Raw genomic sequence first — 22,096 nt, 5'->3', positions numbered from 1 at the left:
TTAATGTCTAGTATATCTTAATTTTGATAGGGTGGATACTGAGCATTTCTAAATTACATGTCATAAGTTTTAGGATAAAGACCCGGGACAGGACAAGAGACCTTTTTCTTAACCCTTTCAGGGTCCAGAGGCCAAATTTCAAAGTTTGCACCAGTGTCCAAGAATTTTCAAAAAATAATTTTGTTATTTTTTCTAATGAAATGGTAGAGAATCTTTTTCTGAAGGTAATAAAACAAAAAGTACGAAATTTGATGGAAAACTGATGAAATTATGCTCTCGTGAATTTTGATGTGTCAGTGATACTTATGCATCGGCGATTTTGCCGACTTTGACTCCCATTTTAGACCAATTACCTTATTCCAGTCGACCAAATTCTTAGCTATTTCACTAGTATTACTTCTATTCTATCGATTGAGCACAGGAAATTGCAAACTAAACTGTTTCAACTACAAAATAAAATGACTGGAAATTGGTAATTGGGCCAATTTAATTCAAAGTTCAAAATATTCCAATTTCAAAATAGGGTCCAGAATAAACAATGCAGGCATTCCTGGCACTAAACTAACATTTCCTCTGTTCATTACATACGTTTTCAGGCTTTGCAAATGAATTCCATTTTGATTTTTTATTCACAATGAATTTTTATTCAAACCAAAAAATAGAAGATTTACTGTCATGCAATATTGTAATAATTGTATAAATAATATCAGCACATTTGTGAACATATATTAGACCCATCAGCTGGCATGTATTAGACGTGTGAGGTCATTCATTTACTCTTGAACATCGGCAAAAATTTAACATTTCCGCTACTTTGAGCTAAGTTTCAAGCCATTTTCAGTACTAAAACCAATCAAAATCATCTTTATTTCTGTAATATATCTTACATTCTATCAAATGAGACCAAGAAATTGCAAATACAACTATAAAAAATATGAAGAAAACACTGCAAAGTTGCAGTTTTAATTGAAAATTACGGTCTCAGTTTTCTTTCTCTTATTATGCACTGTGCGCTACAGGATTTGTTTTATGTGGTGCACACATACCACATAGATGTATTCTCTCATATCTAGGCCCAAATTTACCGCTCACAGCTTATCAGAGTGAGCTGAGCTCATGGCGTAGATCTACGGTTTGGACCCTCAATGTAAAGCCGTAGATCTACGGCACGGACCCTGAAAGGGTTAAGAAGATAAACACAGTCATCTACTTAGTAGCCATTCACTCACAGTTTTACAATAAGTACACATACTATTTTGTATTTAATAAAAGCAAAACATTATAAAATTGCATGTTATTTAATTTTTCATATTTCAAAATTAAAATAAAAATAATACAAAGCAATATGAATAACATATCAAGCATTACAACTGTCTTTTTGATCTAGGTTTCATTCTAGCAAAATTATACTCTTATCTCTGTTTCAGTAACCAATTATCTTTTCAAGGAGAGCAATGTTAACCTGGACAATCTGTCCTTACTCACTGTAGAATGCATATAAGACTATGAAGACACCATGTACAGTTTATGGCATTTATTAGTCCTGAACTGTTCATAAGTGTATGTATCCACAGCTTGTCAGTATCACTGGACCATTTACAACCTAAGACTTCACGAGTTTGAACTGGCTAAAGGACTGCTCTGAAGCTAACTTATTGGCAAGGTCAGAAAAGTATGGAGAAATGTTGACTGGGCATGGATCAGCATAACCCGAACTAGCATGGTTTTAGAGCAGGACGATCATGTCTGTCACAACTGCTGAACTATTATGACAGAATTACGGAGGCATTGGAAGATGACCAAAACAGAGATGAGATTTACACAGATTTTGCAAAGGTGTTTGACAAATGCAATCATGGAGTGATAGCGCACATAATGAGGGCCATGGGCATTACAGGGAAGGTAGGCAGATGGATTTTTGGGTTCTTAACACGCACAACATAAATAGTAGTGAACAGGGCAAGATCCAGCATCAGCAAGGTCAAAAGCTCAGTGCCCCAAGGCACTGTCCTGGCACCTCTGCTGTTTCTCATCCTCATAGCAGACATAGATAAAAACACCCAGCACACTTTTGTATCATCATTTGCAGATGACACTAAAATAAGCATGAAAGTCACTATGGCAGAGAACATTGAAAAAGTACAGGAAGACATAAGCAGGGTTTTCCAGTGGGCAGTGGAAAACAACATGATGTTCAATGGTGATAAGTTTCAGCTGCTTAAGCATGGAAAGACTAAAGAAATCAAAAGGAACACTATATACAAAACTCAAGAGGGTCACCAAACAGAATGAAAGGAACACGTAAAAGACCTGAGAATAATTATGTCAGCTGACCTTTCTTTTAAAGACCATAACAAGACAAAGATCATGACAGCCAGGAAGATGACGGGGTGGGTATCGAGAACTTTCGAAACAAGGAAAATAATGCCGATGGTGACACTCTTCAAATCACTAGCGCTCCCTCACTTAGAATATTGCTCAGTGCTGATAGCCCCATTCAAAGCAGGAGAAATATCAGAGCTAGAACAAATACAGAGATTGTTTGCAGCTCACACTGAGCCAGTCAAGCATCTAAATTACTGGGAATGCCTTCAAGTTTTGAAAATGTACTCAATGGAGCGGAGGAGACAGAGATACATAATAATATATACTTGGCCATAACAACATACTGGAGTGAGAGATATGGAGGAAGGTGTAAAATAAACCCAGTGAGGAGCAGGGGTGCAGTGGGGACAATAAGGGAACACTGTATCAACATCTGGGGTCCCAGACTATTCAACATCTTACCAGAAGATATCAGAAACACGGCTGGAACAAGTGTAGAAGCCCTCAAGAGGAAACTGGACAAGTATCTTCACCAGGTGCCAGATAAACCAGGCTGTGATGGATATGTGAGGCAGCAGGCCTCCAGCAGCAACAGCCTGGTTGACCAGGCAAGCACCAGACAAGCTTAGCCCATGGCAGGGCTCAAAGAGTAGAGAAACTCTTCAAAGGTATATCAAAGGTAAGGTAAGGTTAAGACAAATGGAACATATCATTGGGGATCATGAATTTTAGCACAATATTGATGGTTAAATGATCTTGAATTGGTCTCACTACTTGTGTTCAGTATCTCGTACTGTACACTGCTTTCCATTCTCATGTTCAGCTAGTACAGTAAGCTACAGCAAATGAAAGAGGCAAAAGGCAAAAAAGGCAGTGAATGTGCCTGGCTGAGCTTCTGAGAAGATTGTAAGAGTTATGTCACCTTACGTGATCATGAAAAGGAAAAGATCAGCAATTCTGCCAAAGTGCAAAGAATTAATAGGTTTCCATTTCACACTCATCTGACAGAAACGTAGTGCCTGTCTGAACAGATGCTGTCTATACCAACCTTCTGACAGTAAATAAAAAAAAATGAGAAAGAGAAGGATGGAAAAAAAGGGCAGGCAGTATAGAGAAAGATGTCTTATCTACAGAGTACAAATTTCTGGAAACAGGATAAATCCCCAAAGAAACCTATGATGATTAATTCTTTAGGACTTTATCTCGACTCAGAAAAGATTATAAGATGTTGAGGAAGAATTCATAATTCTTCACTACCTAAAGAAGCAATACATCCAATGTTGATCCCCAAAAATCATTGGCTAACGAAACTGCCTGTTAAAAATACCCACAGTAACGTGTTACATGCTAGAGTAGCTGACACATTTTGTCACATATGACAACCCTACTGGATATTTCAAGGTTGAAAAAGCGTGCAAAAACATAAGGGACTGCACTGCTTGTTATCACTTCGATATGCGAGTATGTCAATATCCAGGTCCACCTCCATATCCCGCTGAGCGAGTATGTCGTGTCATTCCATTTGAGATGACAGGTGTAGATTACACTGGACCAATAATTTTAACTAAAACAGTTGACAAAGTTCCCATCAAGGTGTACATCTGTTTGTTCACCTGTACTATAACTAGAGCAGTACATCTAGAAGTAGCCACTGACATGTCTGCTGAAACCTTTATCACACTATTCAGAGAGTTTGGAGCCAGAAGGGCATGTCCCAGACTGATAATTTCAGACAATGCAATGAACTTTGTTGCTGGTGCTGCTTATATAAGCAAGATCTTCGATCAACCAGAGGTACAACAGATGCTGAATCAATGCAGTTGTCGTTAGAAACACTCCTCCTGAGGCTCCATGGCAAGGCGGATTTTATGAAAGAATGATAGGTGTCATAAAATTTTGTTTAAGAAAGATTCTTCATCATCAGCGAATCAACTTAGAAGAATTTCGAACAGTAATAACTGAAGCAGAAAACGGAGTCAACAACATACCTCTAACTTATGTTATTGATCATCGGACAATTTGGAAGTGTTAGGTCTGTCTCATTTACTCCATGGCAGAAGGCTCGAATCAGTTCCTCCCATGATAAAGAAATCATGGAGGATCCTACTTATCTCGAACCTGAGCAACTCAAGCGTAAATTCAAACACCTTAATAAAGTGACTGAACATTGAGAGAAAATTTGGTGAAAAGACTATCTCACCTCACTGAGAGAACACCTCTATGGAGCTGGTGTTCCTGAAAATCATAAGTCCTTAAGACCTGGTGACAGTGATGGTCCAAGGTCTCAATGGCCTCTTGGAAAAATAGTGACCATACATCCTGATGCAAATGGAACCATCTGGACAGTTGAAGTTTTGAGCAAAGGTGTAGTGAATAAACAGACAATAGATAAACTAGTGCTGTTAGAATTACACAGTGTTGAAAACAAACTTAGTGATTCTCCAGAGGTGGCGAATGAGAAAATCAAAATGATGTTAAGAGATGAATAGGTCACCAACGGCAAACTTTCGCCTGCCCCCCGTGTGGAGAAAATTCTCCAGTAAAGGGGGTATCTCTCAGCCCCTTCAGCCCTCTGAGAGACTTAGCCCTTCCAGAAGGGGCTAATGGACTCTATTTCCTCATAAACAGATTAATCAGACCCACATTTGTACTGTAGCATCACAAGACATGCTTTCCTCTCCTTGCTAAACTTGTTGCAACTACACAGTGCAGTTAAACAAGAGTCATTACTCTTTTTCCTTAGCAGGAAAATTAAGGGAAAAGTTGCACCCACTTTATCTACAAGTTGGAACTATTAAGTATTCTAGTCTATAGCTAGATAACAAGAAACCTACCTTCTTGTACTAAGTACTGTTGAGATGTGTAGCAAGGGAGAGAAATAAAGCTGGGTTTCACATATCCTTTTTGGGTACGATGAGGAGCAAGAGGGCAGAGGGCCTCAGATTGCTTCAAGGAACGGACGAGAGATGTGTCACGAGGGCGTTGCCTCCTTATCGTTAAAAGACAAAGGGACTGTAGTGACCAGTGCATTATTGACTCTTGCTCATTCTAACAATCTCAGGAAACTAGGAAAGTTAGACTAGTTTCCCTATAAGAGTCAGGAAATTCGTGATAGAACTAATCATGTAGTGTTAATGCGTATCTGTCTTCCTCCTGTGTGGATAATTCCATGAAACTATGAACAAATGATGGTACTATATGACGTGTGTAACCAGTATTGCGAGTGACTGCAACAAATAAGTGCAACATTCTCTGAATGACACCTCTGCATTCATCCACAAGACAACATTCTCGGCCTACATGGTGCAGTTAATGCCACAAGCAAGGCAAGTCTTAATTTCACTTGTAATGCCCTCATGTACTGCAGTCCAGGGGAAGACACAAGGTGATTAAGGCTGACCTATTCTAGACCGTTATGTGAAAGCCATCCACAAAACTCAGACGAGTAGCTTATCACACTCCAGTAAATTGTTATACTGGAAAATACATATGTTAGGTTCTTAACCTTAACTATACTCGTCATTCTACAGCTCAGAGGTGGGGCTACCATGACTCAAGTGAAGGAGACTTCTTGACCGCAGCTGCAAGAAGTCTGAGTCATCACTGAAGCTAAGTATATTTCAGTTTATGTCAGACAGTAGACTTGGCTGGTAAATTTATCCACTGGCAGGGTTAAATAAAGTAAAAGTGTAATTTTGAATATATTATAGAATGTCCTAAATTTATGAAAGATTGGCAAATATTATTATTATTATCACACTGGCCGATTCCCACCAAGGCAGGGTGGCCCGAAAAAGAAAAACTTTCACCATCATTCACTCCATCACTGTCTTGCCAGAAGGGTGCTTTACACTACAGTTTTTAAACTGCAACATTAACACCCCTCCTTCAGAGTGCAGGCACTGTACTTCCCATCTCCAGGACTCAAGTCCGGCCTGCCGGTTTCCCTGAACCCCTTCATAAATGTTACTTTGCTCACACTCCAACAGCACATCAAGTATTAAAAACCATTTGTCTCCATTCACTCCTATCAAACACGCTCACGCATGCCTGCTGGAAGTCCAAGCCCCTCGCACACAAAACCTCCTTTACCCCCTCCCTCCAACCTTTCCTAGGCCGACCCCTACCCCGCCTTCCTTCCACTACAAACTGATACACTCTTGAAGTCATTCTGTTTCGCTCCATTCTCTCTACATGTCCGAACCACCTCAACAACCCTTCCTCAGCCCTTTGGACAACAGTTTTGGTAATCCTGCACCTCCTCCTAACTTCCAAACTATGAATTCTCTGCATTATATTCACACCACACATTGCCCTCAGACATGACATCTCCACTGCCTCCAGCCTTCTCCTCGCTGCAACATTCATCACCCATGCTTCACACCCATATAAGAGCGTTGGTAAAACTATACTCTCATACATTCCCCTCTTTGCCTCCAAGGACAAAGTTCTTTGTCTCCACAGACTCCTAAGTGCACCACTCACCCTTTTCCCCTCATCAATTCTATGATTCACCTCATCTTTCATAGACCCATCCGCTGACACGTCCACTCCCAAATATCTGAATACATTCACCTCCTCCATACTCTCTCCTTCCAATCTGATATCCAATCTTTCATCACCTAATCTTTTTGTTATCCTCATAACCTTACTCTTCCCTGTATTCACTTTTAATTTTCTTCTTTTGCATACCCTACCAAATTCATCCACCAACCTCTGCAACTTCTCTTCAGAATCTCCCAAGAGCACAGTGTCATCAGCAAAGAGCAACTGTGACAACTCCCACTTTATGTGTGATTCTTTATCTTTTAACTCCACGCCTCTTGCCAAGACCCTCGCATTTACTTCTCTTACAACCCCATCTATAAATATATTAAACAACCACGGTGACATCACACATCCTTGTCTAAGGCCTACTTTTACTGGGAAATAATTTCCCTCTTTCCTACATACTTTAACTTGAGCCTCACTATCCTCGTAAAAACTCTTCACTGCTTTCAGTAACCTACCTCCTATACCATACACCTGCAACATCTGCCACATTGTTCCCCTATCCACACTGTCATACGCCTTTTCCAAATCCATAAATGCCACAAAGACCTCTTTAGCCTTATCTAAATACTGTTCACTTATATGTTTCACTGTAAACACCTGGTCCACACACCCCCTACCTTTCCTAAAGCCTCCTTGTTCATCTGCTATCCTATTCTCCGCCTTACTCTTAATTCTTTCAATAATAACTCTACCATACACTTTACCAGGTATACTCAACAGACTTATCCCCCCTATAATTTTTGCACTCTCTTTTGTCCCCTTTGCCTTTATACAAAGGAACTATGCATGCTCTCTGCCAATCCCTAGGTACCTTACCCTCTTCCATACATTTATTAAATAATTGCACCAACCACTCCAAAACTATATCCCCACCTGCTTTTAACATTTATATCTTTATCCCATCAATCCCGGCTGCCTTACCCCCTTTCATTTTACCTACTGCCTCACGAACTTCCCCCACACTCACAACTGGCTCTTCCTCACTCCTACAAGATGTTATTCCTCCTTGCCCTATACACGAAATCACAGCTTCCCTATCTTCATCAACATTTAACAATTCCTCAAAATATTCCCTCCATCTTCCCAATACCTCTAACTCTCCATTTAATAACTCTCCTCTCCTATTTTTAACTGACAAATCCAGTTGTTCTCTAGGCTTCCTTAGCTTGTTAATCTCACTCCAAAACTTTTTCTTATTTTCAACAAAATTTGTTGATAACATCTCACCCACTCTCTCATTTGCTCTCTTTTTACATTGCTTCACCACTCTCTTAACCTCTCTCTTTTTCTCCATATACTCTTCCCTCCTTGCATCACTTCTACTTTGTAAAAACTTCTCATATGCTAACTTTTTCTACCTTACTACTCTCTTTACATCATCATTCCACCAATCGCTCCTCTTCCCTCCCGCACCCACTTTCCTGTAACCACAAACTTCTGCTGAACACTCTAACATTACATTTTTAAACCTACCCCATACCTCTTCGACCCCATTGCCTATGCTCTCATTAGCCCATCTATCCTCCAATAGCTGTTTATATCTTACCTTAACTGCCTCCTCTTTTAGTTTATAAACCTTCACCTCTCTCTTCCCTGATGCTTCTATTCTCCTTGTATCCCATCTACCTTTTACTCTCAGTGTAGCTACAACTAGAAAGTGGTCTGATATATCTGTGGCCCCTCTATAAACATGTACATCCTGAAGTCTACTCAACAGTCTTTTATCTACCTATACATAATCCAACAAACTACTGTCATTTCGCCCTACATCATATCTTATATACTTATTTATCCTCTTGGCAAATACTTTTCACAAATTACGTAGAAAACTTACTTGGACAGATAGCGTTCCAACTTATCAATGTCAATTGCTTGCAGATTCAAATTTTCCTGAATGGATTTAAGGTAGCTGGAGAAGGTGCCAAATGACTTGAGTCTGTGATGTACATCTACAGACAAGTTCTGCAAGGCAATGAAAGAAGGAACAAAACATATTAGTTTTCTTGTCTGGAAGCAAAATGAGAATAGTGATAAAAGGGAGGCTATCATGGTGATACATGGGATTTAAATGTTGCAGTTACCAAGCTGAAGGCAGAGATATCTAAGAACAATATGGTGTGAATACTTTGCAAAGAACTTGGAGCACAGCAATTTGAAAACTGTAGTCACTAAGAGTATTAGGCCAGAAGGGTTTTTAAGGTGGTTTAAGCATTTAGAGAGCCTGGAGGAAAATACAATGACCAATAGGGCACATAAATATGAGATGGAAAGGAGGGGTAGGGGTCATCCCAGTCATAAGGGATTGAGCATGCAGCAGGGAGGTGTGGAAGTGTTAGACTGGGGATTGTGGAGACAAATGGTTTTAGAGACCTGACATGCTGTTAGTGTGTGAGCAAAGTAACATACCAATGTTTCAGGAGAAATAGGGTAGCTAGATGTGCATCCCGAATGTGGCAAGAACAGTGCCTGCACTCTAAAGAGACAATAGGGATGTTGCAACTCAGAAGTCATTTGAATTATGGTGTCTAAACACTTCTGACAAGACAGGTATTGAATGAATAATTTATACAAGTATATATATATATTTTTTCAACGAACTGGCTATATCCCACCAAGGAATGGTGACCTAAAAAGAAAAATGAGAGTTTCTCTTTTTAAATTTAGTAATTTATACAGGAGAAGGGGTTACTAGCCCCTTGCTCCCGGCATTTTAGTCGTGTGTGTGTGTGTGTTTGTGCGTGTTACAGGAGAAGGGGTTACTAGCCCCTTGCTCCCGGCATTTTAGTCTTTATGTGTGATTCTTTATCTTTTAACTCCACGCCTCTTGCCAAGACCCTCGCATTTACTTCTCTTACAACCCCATCTATAAATATATTAAACAACCACGGTGACATCACACATCACAATTACAGGCTTCCGTTTTACATTCACTTGGCAGGATTGTGCGTGTTAAAAAAAAAAAATCCAAGATAGTAGGTTGGTAGACAGCAACCACCCAGGGATGTACTACCATCCTGCCAAGTGAATGTAAAACGGAAGCCTGTAATTGTTTCATAAACATGCAAGATTTCAGGTACGTCTTGCTACTTCTACTTACACTTAGGTCACAATACACATACATGTACAAGCATATATGTATATACACACTTCTCTGGGTTTTCTTCTATTTTCTTTCTAGTTCTTGTTCTTGTTTATTTCCTCTTACCTCCATGGGGAAGTGGAACAGAATTCTTCCTCTGTAAGCCATGTGTGTTGTAAGAGGCGACTAAAATGCTGGGAGCAAGGGCCTAGTAACCCCTTCTCCTGTATAGATTACGTACTAAATTTAAAAAGAGAAACATTCGTTTTTCTTTTTGGGCGACCCTGCCTTGGTGGGACACAGCCAGTTTGTTGAAAGAAAAAATAATAATAAATATACATGTATGTACATATATCTATTTTTTTTCAATAAACCGGCCATATCCCACCAAGGCAGGGTGGCCCAAAAAGAAAAACAAATGTTTCTCTTTTTAAATTTAGTAATTTATACAGGAGAAGTTGGTTACTAGTCCTTTGCCCTCGCCATTTTATGTAAAGTAAAAGGACACAAGTGCAACTGTGACATTTTATTGTGGCAATGTTTCGCCACAATAAAGCTCCTGGAGAGCGAAACATTGCCACAATAAAATGTCACATTAGTTGCACTTGTGTCCTTTTACTTTACATATTGTCGGTAATTCTACCAACTTTATTACACTCGCCATTTTAGTCGCCTCTTACAACACGCATGGCTTACGGAGGAAGAATTCTGTTCCAATACCCCATGGAGATAAGAGGAAATAAACAAGAACAAGAACTGGAAAGAAAATAGCAGAAAACCCAGATGGGTGTGTATATATATGCTTGTCCATGTATGTGTAGTGTGACTTAAGTGTAAGTAGAAGTAGCAAGATATACTTATCTTGCATGTTTATGAGAAAAAAAGATACCAGCAATCCTACCCATAGGATTATACAGCACATGTGGAGGGAAGAGGGGGTTATGGAAGGCATTCAGGCTCAACTCAAGGAACTGGAGCACAGATCCAATTCCCTAGATCAAGAGCCCCTCACCAGCATCCAGGAACCTTTGAGTGGAAAACAATTACAGATTTTCGTTTCACACTCACTTGGGAGGACTGCAGTACCTTCCTGGGTGGTTGCTGTCTACCAACCTACTACTACTACTAACCTATTACCTATAGCAGTACAATATACTCAACTTGCATTCTAAAATGAGCATTATAAATATGCTCCTTTTTTAGAGAAAATTTAATATCACACGCAGGCCCATTCCTGTAGCACTGGTCAACAACCAAAATGCTTCTGAGACCAGAGTAGCAATTTTCAACTAATTTTAGGTCACTGATAATGAATATCATGGTTAAAATTGTTTGTTAGCTCTACTTTTCAATATAGACCTACATGTCACAACAGGTTCCAACAGGCTTGTGGCAGTGTTTCTTACCACACTCAATCTCACTGCCCTTCATTATTGTTCCAGCAGTCATAGAAGGTGGTTGTGCTGTCCAAGTTTATATTTTGAGGTGAAAGGTAGGTGATTTTCTTAGCCAAACACTTTTTAAACTTATAATAAATATTCAGTGAGCAAGCTATTGATATGCATGTGAGGCATATTATATTAATTTTATTTTCTTACTGAATGATATAAATACTTCTGCTTAGCTGTCATGCTCTGTATCATAATGATAAATTTATGAATAAATTTTCTGTTTATCTTCTAACAGTTTGTTTTCTTCTTTCAGATTCCTCGTACTTGTGTGAATAGTGCAGACAACTTCTGCTACATTTGTGGTGAGGTGACCTTTGCATCACAGAAGCACCGTATAACTGCTATGGTTAGAAAGGCATATCACCTATATTTTGGATGCAAGACTGGTGATCAAGATAAGAACTGGGGTCCACACATATGCTGCAATAATTGTGCTACTAACCTTCGCCAATGGTTGAACTGGAAGAGGAAAGGAATACCTTTTGCTGTGCCAGTGACATGGTGGGAGCCAAGAGACCATACCAACAATTGATATTTTGGAATGGTACCTCCAGGATGAAAGGGCTTGTCAAAGAAAAAAAGAGGTCCACTGAATATCCAAACATTCCATCAGCTATTCACCCAGTTCCACATGGAGAAGGTCTACCTGTTCCTGATGCACCAACTTCAGTATCCTTCGAGTCAAATGAAGAAAGTGGTGAGGAGAAAGAAGAGAAGGATGACAGTGCTGGATTACAGTGACTGAAACATTGATGAAGCACACTCTGCTAGGCCACATCTCATAACAAAAGGGGAACTCCATGACCTTGTCAGGGATCTGCAACTACCCAAAAATAAGGCAGAGCTGCTATGTTCTCGTCTTCAACAGTGCTATCTCCTAGCAGCTGATGTGAAGATTTTAAAATTTCGTGACCTTCGGCAGCTGTTCAATGATTTCTTCGTAATGGAAGGCGATTTAGTGGCTTGCAACAATATTAATGGTCTGATGGAAGCACTTGGCATTGACTATGAACCCAGTCACTGGAGGCTGTTCATAGATTCATCCAAAACGAGTCTGAAAGATGTCTTGCTGCATAACGGCAATAGTAAACCATAAGTTCTTGTGGGCTATGCACCACATATGAAAGAAACTTATTTGCTTTCTATGTGAATGGGACAGCCGTGCAAGAGGTTTCCACTGGCCACCTCATCAATCATTGGAGCCTGGGATGAAAAATGTTAAACATCCACCTCTCATTGAGCCAAACAAAATTTTGCTACCACCACTACACAAAAAACTGGAGCTTATGAAAAACTTTGTAAAAGCTATGGACAAATCCAGTCAGGGATTAAAGTATTTAATGTCAAAATTCCCCTCACTGAGGAACGCTAAGAGAAGGAGTCTTCAGTGGTCCTCAGATTCAAGAGCTTCTTAAAGATGGTGTTTGAATCAGACCTTCATGGGGAAGAGAAAGCTGCTTGGGAAGCATTCAAGTTAGTGGCAAAGGGATTTCTCAGAAACAGAAGGGAAGGCAACTATGAAGAATTGGTGGAAAATCTCATCAAGGCTTACAAGAACATGGGATGTAACATGTCACTTAAAATCCAATTTTTGGACTAACATTTAGACTTCTTTCCAGTGAACTGTGGGGCAGTTAGTGACAAACATGGTGAAAGGTTTCACCAAGATATTTCAACCATGGAAAAATGGTACCAGGGCAAATGGGGCACAAGGATGCCTGCAGACTATTGCTGGACACTGGCAAGAGATGATTCTTCAGCCCACTACAAGTGCCAAGCAGAAAGGCAGAGAGTAGGTATGTGTTGCATACCCAGAACAGGATAAAAGGAGAGGTGGTTGGCTGACCACTTGGGTGCTGCTAATCGGTTGTTACCGGCCTGCAGTACCCTGTGTGGCATCATCACACCCAGTGCTGGGGCTGCTGAGCCGGCCTCATTCAGTGTTCACCACGACCTCATTGAGTTCACCTGACAGGCTCACTTAGTGCAGTTCTCCTGATGGATTATACCAACTGGACTTAGTTTCCTGCTGGCTATGATGGCTTACATCAGCTGAACTTAGTTTCCTATTGGCTATCCTATGACGTGCGTAACGTGTCTTGTGACACAGAGAGAAGGATAATTCTATGTCGGTGATAATAATAGTTCTACTATATCAATGATAATAGTCCTACATAGGTGATAAGAATAGCACTACTATGTCGGCAGATAGTTCTACTACGTCAATGATAAGGATAGTTCTACTATGTCAATGGTAAGAATAATTCTATGTCAGTGGTAAGAATAATTCTACTAGAGTTGTGTGACATTAAGAAGTGTCGTGTAACCCTGTGGAAAAGGTAGTGTCTTGTGACACGGAGAAGGAATATCATGACATGGAGAAAAGGGTGTCGTGTTACACAAAGAGGAGTGTTGTAACATGGAGAAAACGTAGTGTTGTGTGACATGACACCGAAATAAGGTAGTGTCGTGTGACACATGGAAGAAGGCAGTGTCATGTGATACAGAGAAAGGTAGTGTTGTGTGACACAGGGAAGGCAGGGTCACGACTATGTACTTTGTTATTGTGACATGTGATAATTATGTACCAAAGAGAAATAATAGATGTTTCTTTGTAAATATTATGTACCAAAGAATATACATGTACATACTCTTATTTTATGCTAAAATAATTTACTAGTAAAGATTTTAAAAGAACAGTATGTGTTTTATACTCCCGAATTATATTCTTATTACAGTTCTGGTAATGGGCTAATTGTCAAATGACATCTACAGGCTGAGTATTGGTTTTGATTCTCCTAGATATGATATAAGCTTAATCACCAGAATTGTAATATTGTAATAGTACAGATTAGAGTTTAAAACATACTGACACATATTGTATGTTATAATAAAATAATCAAATATTATATGTCTCGTATCTTTAAACCTATAGCCAAAAAACATTTTTCTGGTGATATTTGGATTCAGGACATGAAAATACACAAGAATTAACTAATCTCATTTAAGAAGCATACAACTTTTCAAAAATTGTTGACCAGTGATTAAAAATATGTAATTGATATTAATTTCAAACAGGTACTTAAAGAAGGGCAAAATGCCACTCACCTACCTTTAAGTCTTGAACTTCATTCTTGATTTTTCTAAGACCTTTATCATAGTTCTGTGGTTTCTCACTGAAAAAAGAAACATCAATGAACATAGGCCTGAAAAAATACTTATAAATGTCATAAAACTGTACTATTATGCTTGAGGAATTAAATAAAGGTTCATAAAAAACTAAAACCCTACCTCAAAAAAATGAAGAAATTTATACAAAGCATTTATTAAAGATAATGAAAAAAATCTGTTTTGGCATCAGGATCACTTTGCTGTTATTCATTAAACTAAGGTAAAAAAAAAATGAACTTAAGGCTGTATATAAATTTTAGTCTTCAGGTGGAGCCAGCTCAGGCAATAAATACTGTAGCCATTACTGCTCAGGTAATTCAGTGTGGATACAGTTGATTTTCATACTCATTCAGTTACAGCTGAGGAGAGAAAGAATTAGCTTTGGAACTATGACAAGTCAATAAAGCAGAATTACCAAGGTTTACTGCACTGAAGAAATTCTACATTTAACTAACAGACAAGGTCATAGGAATTATTTTCAGTTAAAATAAGTACAGTACTGATGACTGGTTTTTATACAGCTAAAACTACCCAGGGATCATGCTAGTGTAACAGAGATGGAGAGAAAAATCCTCGAATCTAAGTGGACAAGGTTTTCTCAAAGGTTAACCATGATGCTGCAGCTGTGAAGAAGTCCCATGATGCTATAACACTGAGTAGGATGAGCCACTTGCAAGATCAAAGTTGGTAGGTAAGACACATAGGCAACAGTTAGGCAACTTTATACCGAAACGTTTTGCCTACACAGTAGGTTTCTTCAGTCGAATACAGAAAGTAGGCAGGAACAGTAGAGATGTGAAGTTGCCTAACTGTTGCCTATGTGTCTTGCCTACCAACCTGTCGGTATTGTATACCATTTTGATGTTCAAGATCAAAGTTGCAGTGATGAGAGACTTTTACTGTGTTCTTGTGATACTGATACAGGTAAGAGAGTCATTTGCTAAAATTAACAGCAACATGGCACTTGTGCAACTATACAGAAGTTCCATGCTGAAAATGTGAGTTGAAGATTATATTCTCTATTCCAAAATCTGAAGATCCTCCTTCATGGAAAGAGGTACTTTAGTGATGAGTTATGTACATTGAAGGTAACGATTATACAGACATGGCTTTAAAGTAATGCAGAGATGATGTGACCAGATCCATCTTAATCACATTCAATAATACCTTTGATGAATTCCAAGAGTTTTTCTACTCCTGGAGCCCGGCCATAGGCCAGGCTCGTCTGACTGATCTTCCCACTTCTCATCTTATTTGTGTGTATGTCTACCTGGAGGGTATTCCGGGGATCAACGCCCCAGTGGCCTGGTCCAAGACCAGGCCTCCCGGTGGATCAGGGCCTGATCAACCAGGCTGTTACTGCTAGAAGCACGAAGTCCAACATACGAACCACAGCCCGGCTGATCCGGCACCAACTTTAGGTATCTGTTCAGCTCCCTCTTGAAGGCAGCCAGGGGCCTATTGGTAATTCCCCTTATGCTTGGTGGGAGGCTAAAATTGCATAAATAACTTTTCATGGGACACAAAATGATGAGTTATGTTCTTTGTAGCCTGAATGTGCAAGCGGAAAAAATAGGAAATATAATTAAATGAACAATGACTAGTGTGTCTCACCCAGCTGGGAGTTTTAGCTCTTCCTTCAAAAGAGCTGTTTGCTTGTCTACATTGCGACACAAATATCTGAGGCAGGTGAAGAAAGGGACAGCTTGATTTTCATCCATAATGCTGTAAGAAAAAAAAATAGATAAGTTTAAGGCAATAAATTGCATGAGGGGTCACAAATGCTGCAGTCTGTTATAAATCGGAAAGCCAAAATATACAAATTTGGAATTGTAATGTGTTAATGTTAAGTTTACTGAGGTACAGGTACACATAGGTACTATTATCATACCTAGTACCATATGTGTGAATTACCCAAGATAACCCAAAAAGTTCTTAGTACTGTTCTGGATATTTGTGAAATATTCATAAATATGGCGACAAGAGTCATCTACATGTACGTCACTCTATAAGACAACTGTAAAAATTAACTTGTCAATTGAACCTTAATTATTTTTTCAGCTCACTTCTGGTTCTCCTTTGATATTTGGTACTGGTCTACTATGTTGGTGTACTGGTCTACTGTTGGTGTACTGGTCTACTATGTTGGTGTACTGGTCTATGTTGGTGTACTGGTCTACTATGTTGGTGTACTGGTCTACTGTTGGTGTACTGGTCTACTATGTTGGTGTACTGGTCTACTATGTTGGTGTACTGGTCTACTATGTTGGTGTACTGGTCTACTGTTGGTGTACTGGTCTACTATGTTGGTGTACTGGTCTATGTTGGTGTACTGGTCTACTATGTTGGTGTACTGGTCTACTATGTTGGTGTACTGGTCTACTATGTTGGTGTACTGGTCTACTATGTTGGTGTACTGGTCTATGTTGGTGCACTGGTCTACTATGTTGGTGTACTGGTCTACTATGTTGGTGTAGTACTATGTTGGTGTACTGGTCTACTATGTTGGTGTAGTACTATGTTGGTGTACTGGTCTACTATGTTGGTGTACTGGTCTATGTTGGTGTACTGGTCTACTATGTTAGTGTACTGGTCTACTATGTTGGTGTATTACTATGTTGGTGTACTGGTCTACTATGTTGGTGTACTGGTCTACTATGTTGGTGTACTGGTCTACTATGTTGGTGTACTGGTCTATGTTGGTGTACTGGTCTACTATGTTAGTGTACTGGTCTACTATGTTGGTGTACTGGTCTATGTTGGTGTACTGGTCTATGTTGGTGTACTGGTCTACTATGTTGGTGTACTGGTCTATGTTGGTGTACTGGTCTGTTGGTGTACTGGTCTACTATGTTGGTGTACTGGTCTATGTTGGTGTACTGGTCTACTATGTTGGTGTGCTACTATGTTGGTGTACTGGTCTACTATGTTGGTGTACTGGTCTATGTTGGTGTACTGGTCTATGTTGGTGTACTACTATGTTGGTGTACTGGCCTATGTTGGTGTACTGGTCTACTATGTTGGTGTACTACTATGTTGGTGTACTGGTCTACTATGTTGGTGTACTGGTCTACTATGTTGGTGTACTGGTCTACTATGTTGGTGTACTGGTCTACTATGTTGGTGTACTGGTCTATGTTGGTGTACTACTATGTTGGTGTACTGGTCTATGTTGGTGTACTGGTCTACTATGTTGGTGTACTGGTCTGTTGGTGTACTGGTCTACTATGTTGGTGTACTGGTCTATGTTGGTGTACTGGTCTACTATGTTGGTGTGCTACTATGTTGGTGTACTGGTCTACTATGTTGGTGTACTGGTCTATGTTGGTGTACTGGTCTACTATGTTGGTGTACTGGTCTACTATGTTGGTGTACTGGTCTATGTTGGTGTACTGGTCTATGTTGGTGTACTATGTTGGTGTACTGGTCTATGTTGGTGTACTGGTCTACTACGTTGGTGTACTGGTCTACTATGTTGGTGTACTGGTCTACTATATTGGTGTACTGGTCTATGTTGGTGTACTGGTCTACTATGTTGGTGTACTGGTCTACTATATTGGTGTACTGGTCTACTATGTTGGTGTACTGGTCTATGTTGGTGTACTGGTCTACTATGTTGGTGTACTGGTCTATATTGGTGTACTGGTCTACTATGTTGGTGTACTGGTCTATGTTGGTGTACTGGTCTACTATGTTGGTGTACTGGTCTACTATATTGGTGTACTGGTCTACTATGTTGGTGTACTGGTCTACTATATTGGTGTACTGGTCTACTATATTGGTGTACTGGTCTACTATATTGGTGTACTGGTCTACTATATTGGTGTACTGGTCTACTATGTTGGTGTACTGGTCTACTATGTTGGTGTACTGGTCTACTATGTTGGTGTACTGGTCTACTATGTTGGTGTACTGGTCTACTATATTGGTGTACTGGTCTACTATGTTGGTGTACTGGTCTACTATGTTGGTGTACTGGTCTACTATGTTGGTGTACTGGTCTACTATGTTGGTGTACTGGTCTACTATGTTGGTGTACTGGTCTACTATGTTGGTGTACTGGTCTATGTTGGTGTACTGGTCTATGTTGGTGTACTGGTCTACTATATTGGTGTACTGGTCTACTATGTTGGTGTACTGGTCTACTATGTCGGTGTACTGGTCTACTATGTCGGTGTACTGGTCTACTATGTTGGTGTACTGGTCTACTATGTTAGTGTACTGGTCTACTATGTTGGTGTACTGGTCTACTATGTTGGTGTACTGGTCTACTATGTTGGAGTACTGGTCTACTATATTGGTGTACTGGTCTACTATGTTGGTGTACTGGTCTACTATATTGGTGTACTGGTCTACTATATTAGTGTACTGGTCTACTATACTGGTGTACTGGTCTACTATATTGGTGTACTGGTCTACTATGTTGGTGTACTGGTCTACTATGTTGGTGTACTGGTCTACTATGTTGGTGTACTGGTCTACTATGTTGGTGTACTGGTCTACTATGTTGGTGTACTGGTCTACTATATTGGTGTACTGGTCTACTATATTGGTGTACTGGTCTACTATATTGGTGTACTGGTCTACTATGTTGGTGTACTGGTCTACTATGTTGGTGTACTGGTCTACTATGTTGGTGTACTGGTCTACTATATTGGTGTACTGGTCTACTATATTGGTGTACTGGTCTACTATGTTGGTGTACTGGTCTACTATGTTGGTGTACTGGTCTACTATATTGGTGTACTGGTCTACTATATTGGTGTACTGGTCTACTATGTTGGTGTACTGGTCTACTATGTTGGTGTACTGGTCTACTATATTGGTGTACTGGTCTACTATATTGGTGTACTGGTCTACTATGTTGGTGTACTGGTCTACTATGTTGGTGTACTGGTCTACTATCGCCTCCCACACTCTTCTGGCTTCACAACTCATCAATTTGAAAGTTGCTTCTGCTGCTGCTTGTGCAGGTTCAGTAACAACTGTTGTCACCCCAGTTGCTCGTTAGCATAAAAAATGATGTTGGTGGTGAATAATAAAGATAATCTTACGTCTTACATACACATACTGCTATGTATGATAATTCTATGTAACTGTATTTGTGTATACCTGAATAAACTTACTTACTTAGTCGCCTCACAAGTCTAGTTTAAATTTGTCTTTGTTGGGTTTATCAGGGCCACTGACAGCAGGAGCCGTATTGAACCCGACTTCCCGATGTTCAGGGAACATTTGTTACCCAAACCTGGGCCATGAAATAAAAGGAACAAAAGTTCCTTTGTAAAGAGAGATAGAAACTTGAAGTTTCCAATTAGATCCGGTGGACGCCCTCGCCAAGCCCCAGCAGAGAGGGACGCCCACACCTCCACCTGAGTACAGTAACCGGCTTCCCACCAACTACCGTTCAAGAATTATCCGCGGAACGTACAATGGGGCTGGCTAAAAATAAGCCGATGACCAGGTGCCCCTCCTGTAAAGTGTCCGGCAGGGAAAAATACATAAAGACAAGTATCCCAGAAAAAATGGGGGAAATTTGTCACTGATACCCAGGCAAGAGACAGACATCCACACCCGACGAAGGCTGGCGCAGAAGTTTTCTCAGGTTTAAATCTTGCCTCCTCTAGCAAGGTAAACAGAGCTGCCAACCCCTCACCCACAAGGACCCATAATGGAAATAAAATACTTATATTTTTCTCGGGGGAGCTATATTCTGGGTAATTTATAGCTGTATTATTATTTAAAATTGTAACTCATCTAAAAATTGTGTAAAATCGTACTTAAATAAAGTTACCAAGTTTTCATTTCAGTATTACCTGTAACTTACACCATTTTTACAATAGTTTTGAGACAAAAAAGTTTTATAACATAAAATAATATATTATATTGATGTAACCTTACATAAACCAATAAATCAAGCAATGTGACTTTATTCCATTTAGGATCCCTCTTTAAATTTACATTAATTCCTTCGCTATTCTAAATTTATTATAGTTTTATCACCACGGAGAGTCCAGGGTCTTTTGAAGGTACCACGGAGAGTCCAGGGTGTCTTGAAGGTACCACGGAGAGTCCAGGGTCTTTTGAAGGTACCACGGAGAGTCCAGGGTGTCTTAAAGGTACCATGGAGAGTACAGGGTGTCTTGAAGATACCACGGAGAGTGCAGGGTGTCTTTAAGGTACCACGGAGAGTCCAGGGTGTCTTGAAGGTACAACGGAGAGTCCAGGGTCTTTTGAAGGTACCACGGAGAGTCCAGGGTGTCTTAAAGGTACCATGGAGAGTACAGGGTGTCTTGAAGATACCACGGAGAGTGCAGGGTGTCTTGAAGGTACCACGGAGAGTCCAGGGTGTCTTGAAGGTACCACGGAGAGTCCAGGGTCTTTTGAAGGTACCACGGAGAGTCCAGGGTGTCTTAAAGGTACCATGGAGAGTACAGGGTGTCTTGAAGATACCACGGAGAGTGCAGGGTGTCTTGAAGGTACCACGGAGAGTACAGGGTGTCTTGAAGGTACCACGAAGAGTGTTTAGTTTAAGTTAGTTTAATATGTTTATTATGCACCCCATACCCATCCTAGAGGTACATAATTGGTCCAGGGACTGGACTCCAAAGTTTTGATAGCTGAGCAAGTTACAGAGGTAATGAACTCACAATTTACAAAGGTAATGAACTCACAATTTACAAAGGTAATGAACTCACAATGTACAAAGGTAATGAACTCCAGGTAAGTCTGGTCACAATCATGACAAGTTACAAAGGTATTTACAGATTACAGAGGTACGTAATGGGTCCAGGGACTGGGCCCCCAAAGTTTTGATAGCTGAACTAGGTACAAAGGTAATGAGCTCACAAGTTACAAAGGTAATGAATTCTGTAGAATGGTTACTTACGTTTATACTTTGGCTACAATCATGAACAAATTATAGAGTAATGAGCAATTCACACTTCCACACCCGGTCACAACTGTAATGAGTTATTGGTGCAAATATTGATTGTTGAGTCACACACACCACACACACACACACACACACACACACACACACACACACACACACACACACACACACACACACACACACACACACACACACACACACACACTTTAGTTTAATATCTTTATGCACCCCATACCCATCCTGTGGGCGGTAGTCAAAAGATTATAAAGGTACATAATGGGTCCAGTGACTGGACCCCAAAGTTATGATAGCTGAACTAGTTACAAAGGTAATGAACTCCAGGTAGATCTGGTCACTAATCATGGCAAGTTACAGAGGTAATGAATCAGCTTCACTCCTATACATGGTTACAGTCATGAACAAATTACAAAGTAATGAACCACTGATACGTCCACACCTGGTCACAATTGTAATGAGTTATAAATACAAATATTAAGTGGATCATACACCCACACTAGTGCGCGCGCGCACATACACACACGAGGGCGCACGCACGGACATGTGCACACGAGCGTACAAATATATGCATACACACAAGGACGCACACCCACACACACACAC

General features: G+C 40.0%; 1 protein-coding gene across 3 annotated transcripts in view; it reads right to left on the bottom strand.

The window, feature by feature from the left end:
* Window positions 1–20,224, bottom strand: part of LOC128694871 (uncharacterized) — a 55,482-nt gene extending 35,258 nt beyond the window's left edge. Inside the window, exons 1-4 of one of the 3 annotated variants that reach the window (XM_053785222.2) lie at window positions 20,130–20,224; window positions 16,195–16,305; window positions 14,522–14,585; window positions 8,714–8,841 (exon numbers count right to left, since the gene is read on the bottom strand). In XM_053785222.2, coding sequence (XP_053641197.2) covers window positions 8,714–8,841; window positions 14,522–14,585; window positions 16,195–16,301 — 299 coding nt within the window. In that variant the 5' untranslated portion in view covers window positions 16,302–16,305; window positions 20,130–20,224. Of the gene's footprint in view, window positions 1–8,713; window positions 8,842–14,521; window positions 14,586–16,194; window positions 16,306–19,706; window positions 20,068–20,129 lie in introns of those variants that run through there. The other 2 variants (XM_053785221.2, XM_053785220.2) reach the window with 2 other exon arrangements.
* Between the last annotated feature and the right edge of the window lie 1,872 nt (window positions 20,225–22,096).

The sequence above is a fragment of the Cherax quadricarinatus genome, chromosome 45 (genome assembly GCF_038502225.1).
Source record: "Cherax quadricarinatus isolate ZL_2023a chromosome 45, ASM3850222v1, whole genome shotgun sequence".
NCBI classification, from domain to species: domain Eukaryota; kingdom Metazoa; phylum Arthropoda; class Malacostraca; order Decapoda; family Parastacidae; genus Cherax; species Cherax quadricarinatus.
This window is presented reverse-complemented; position numbering and strand designations above follow the sequence as displayed.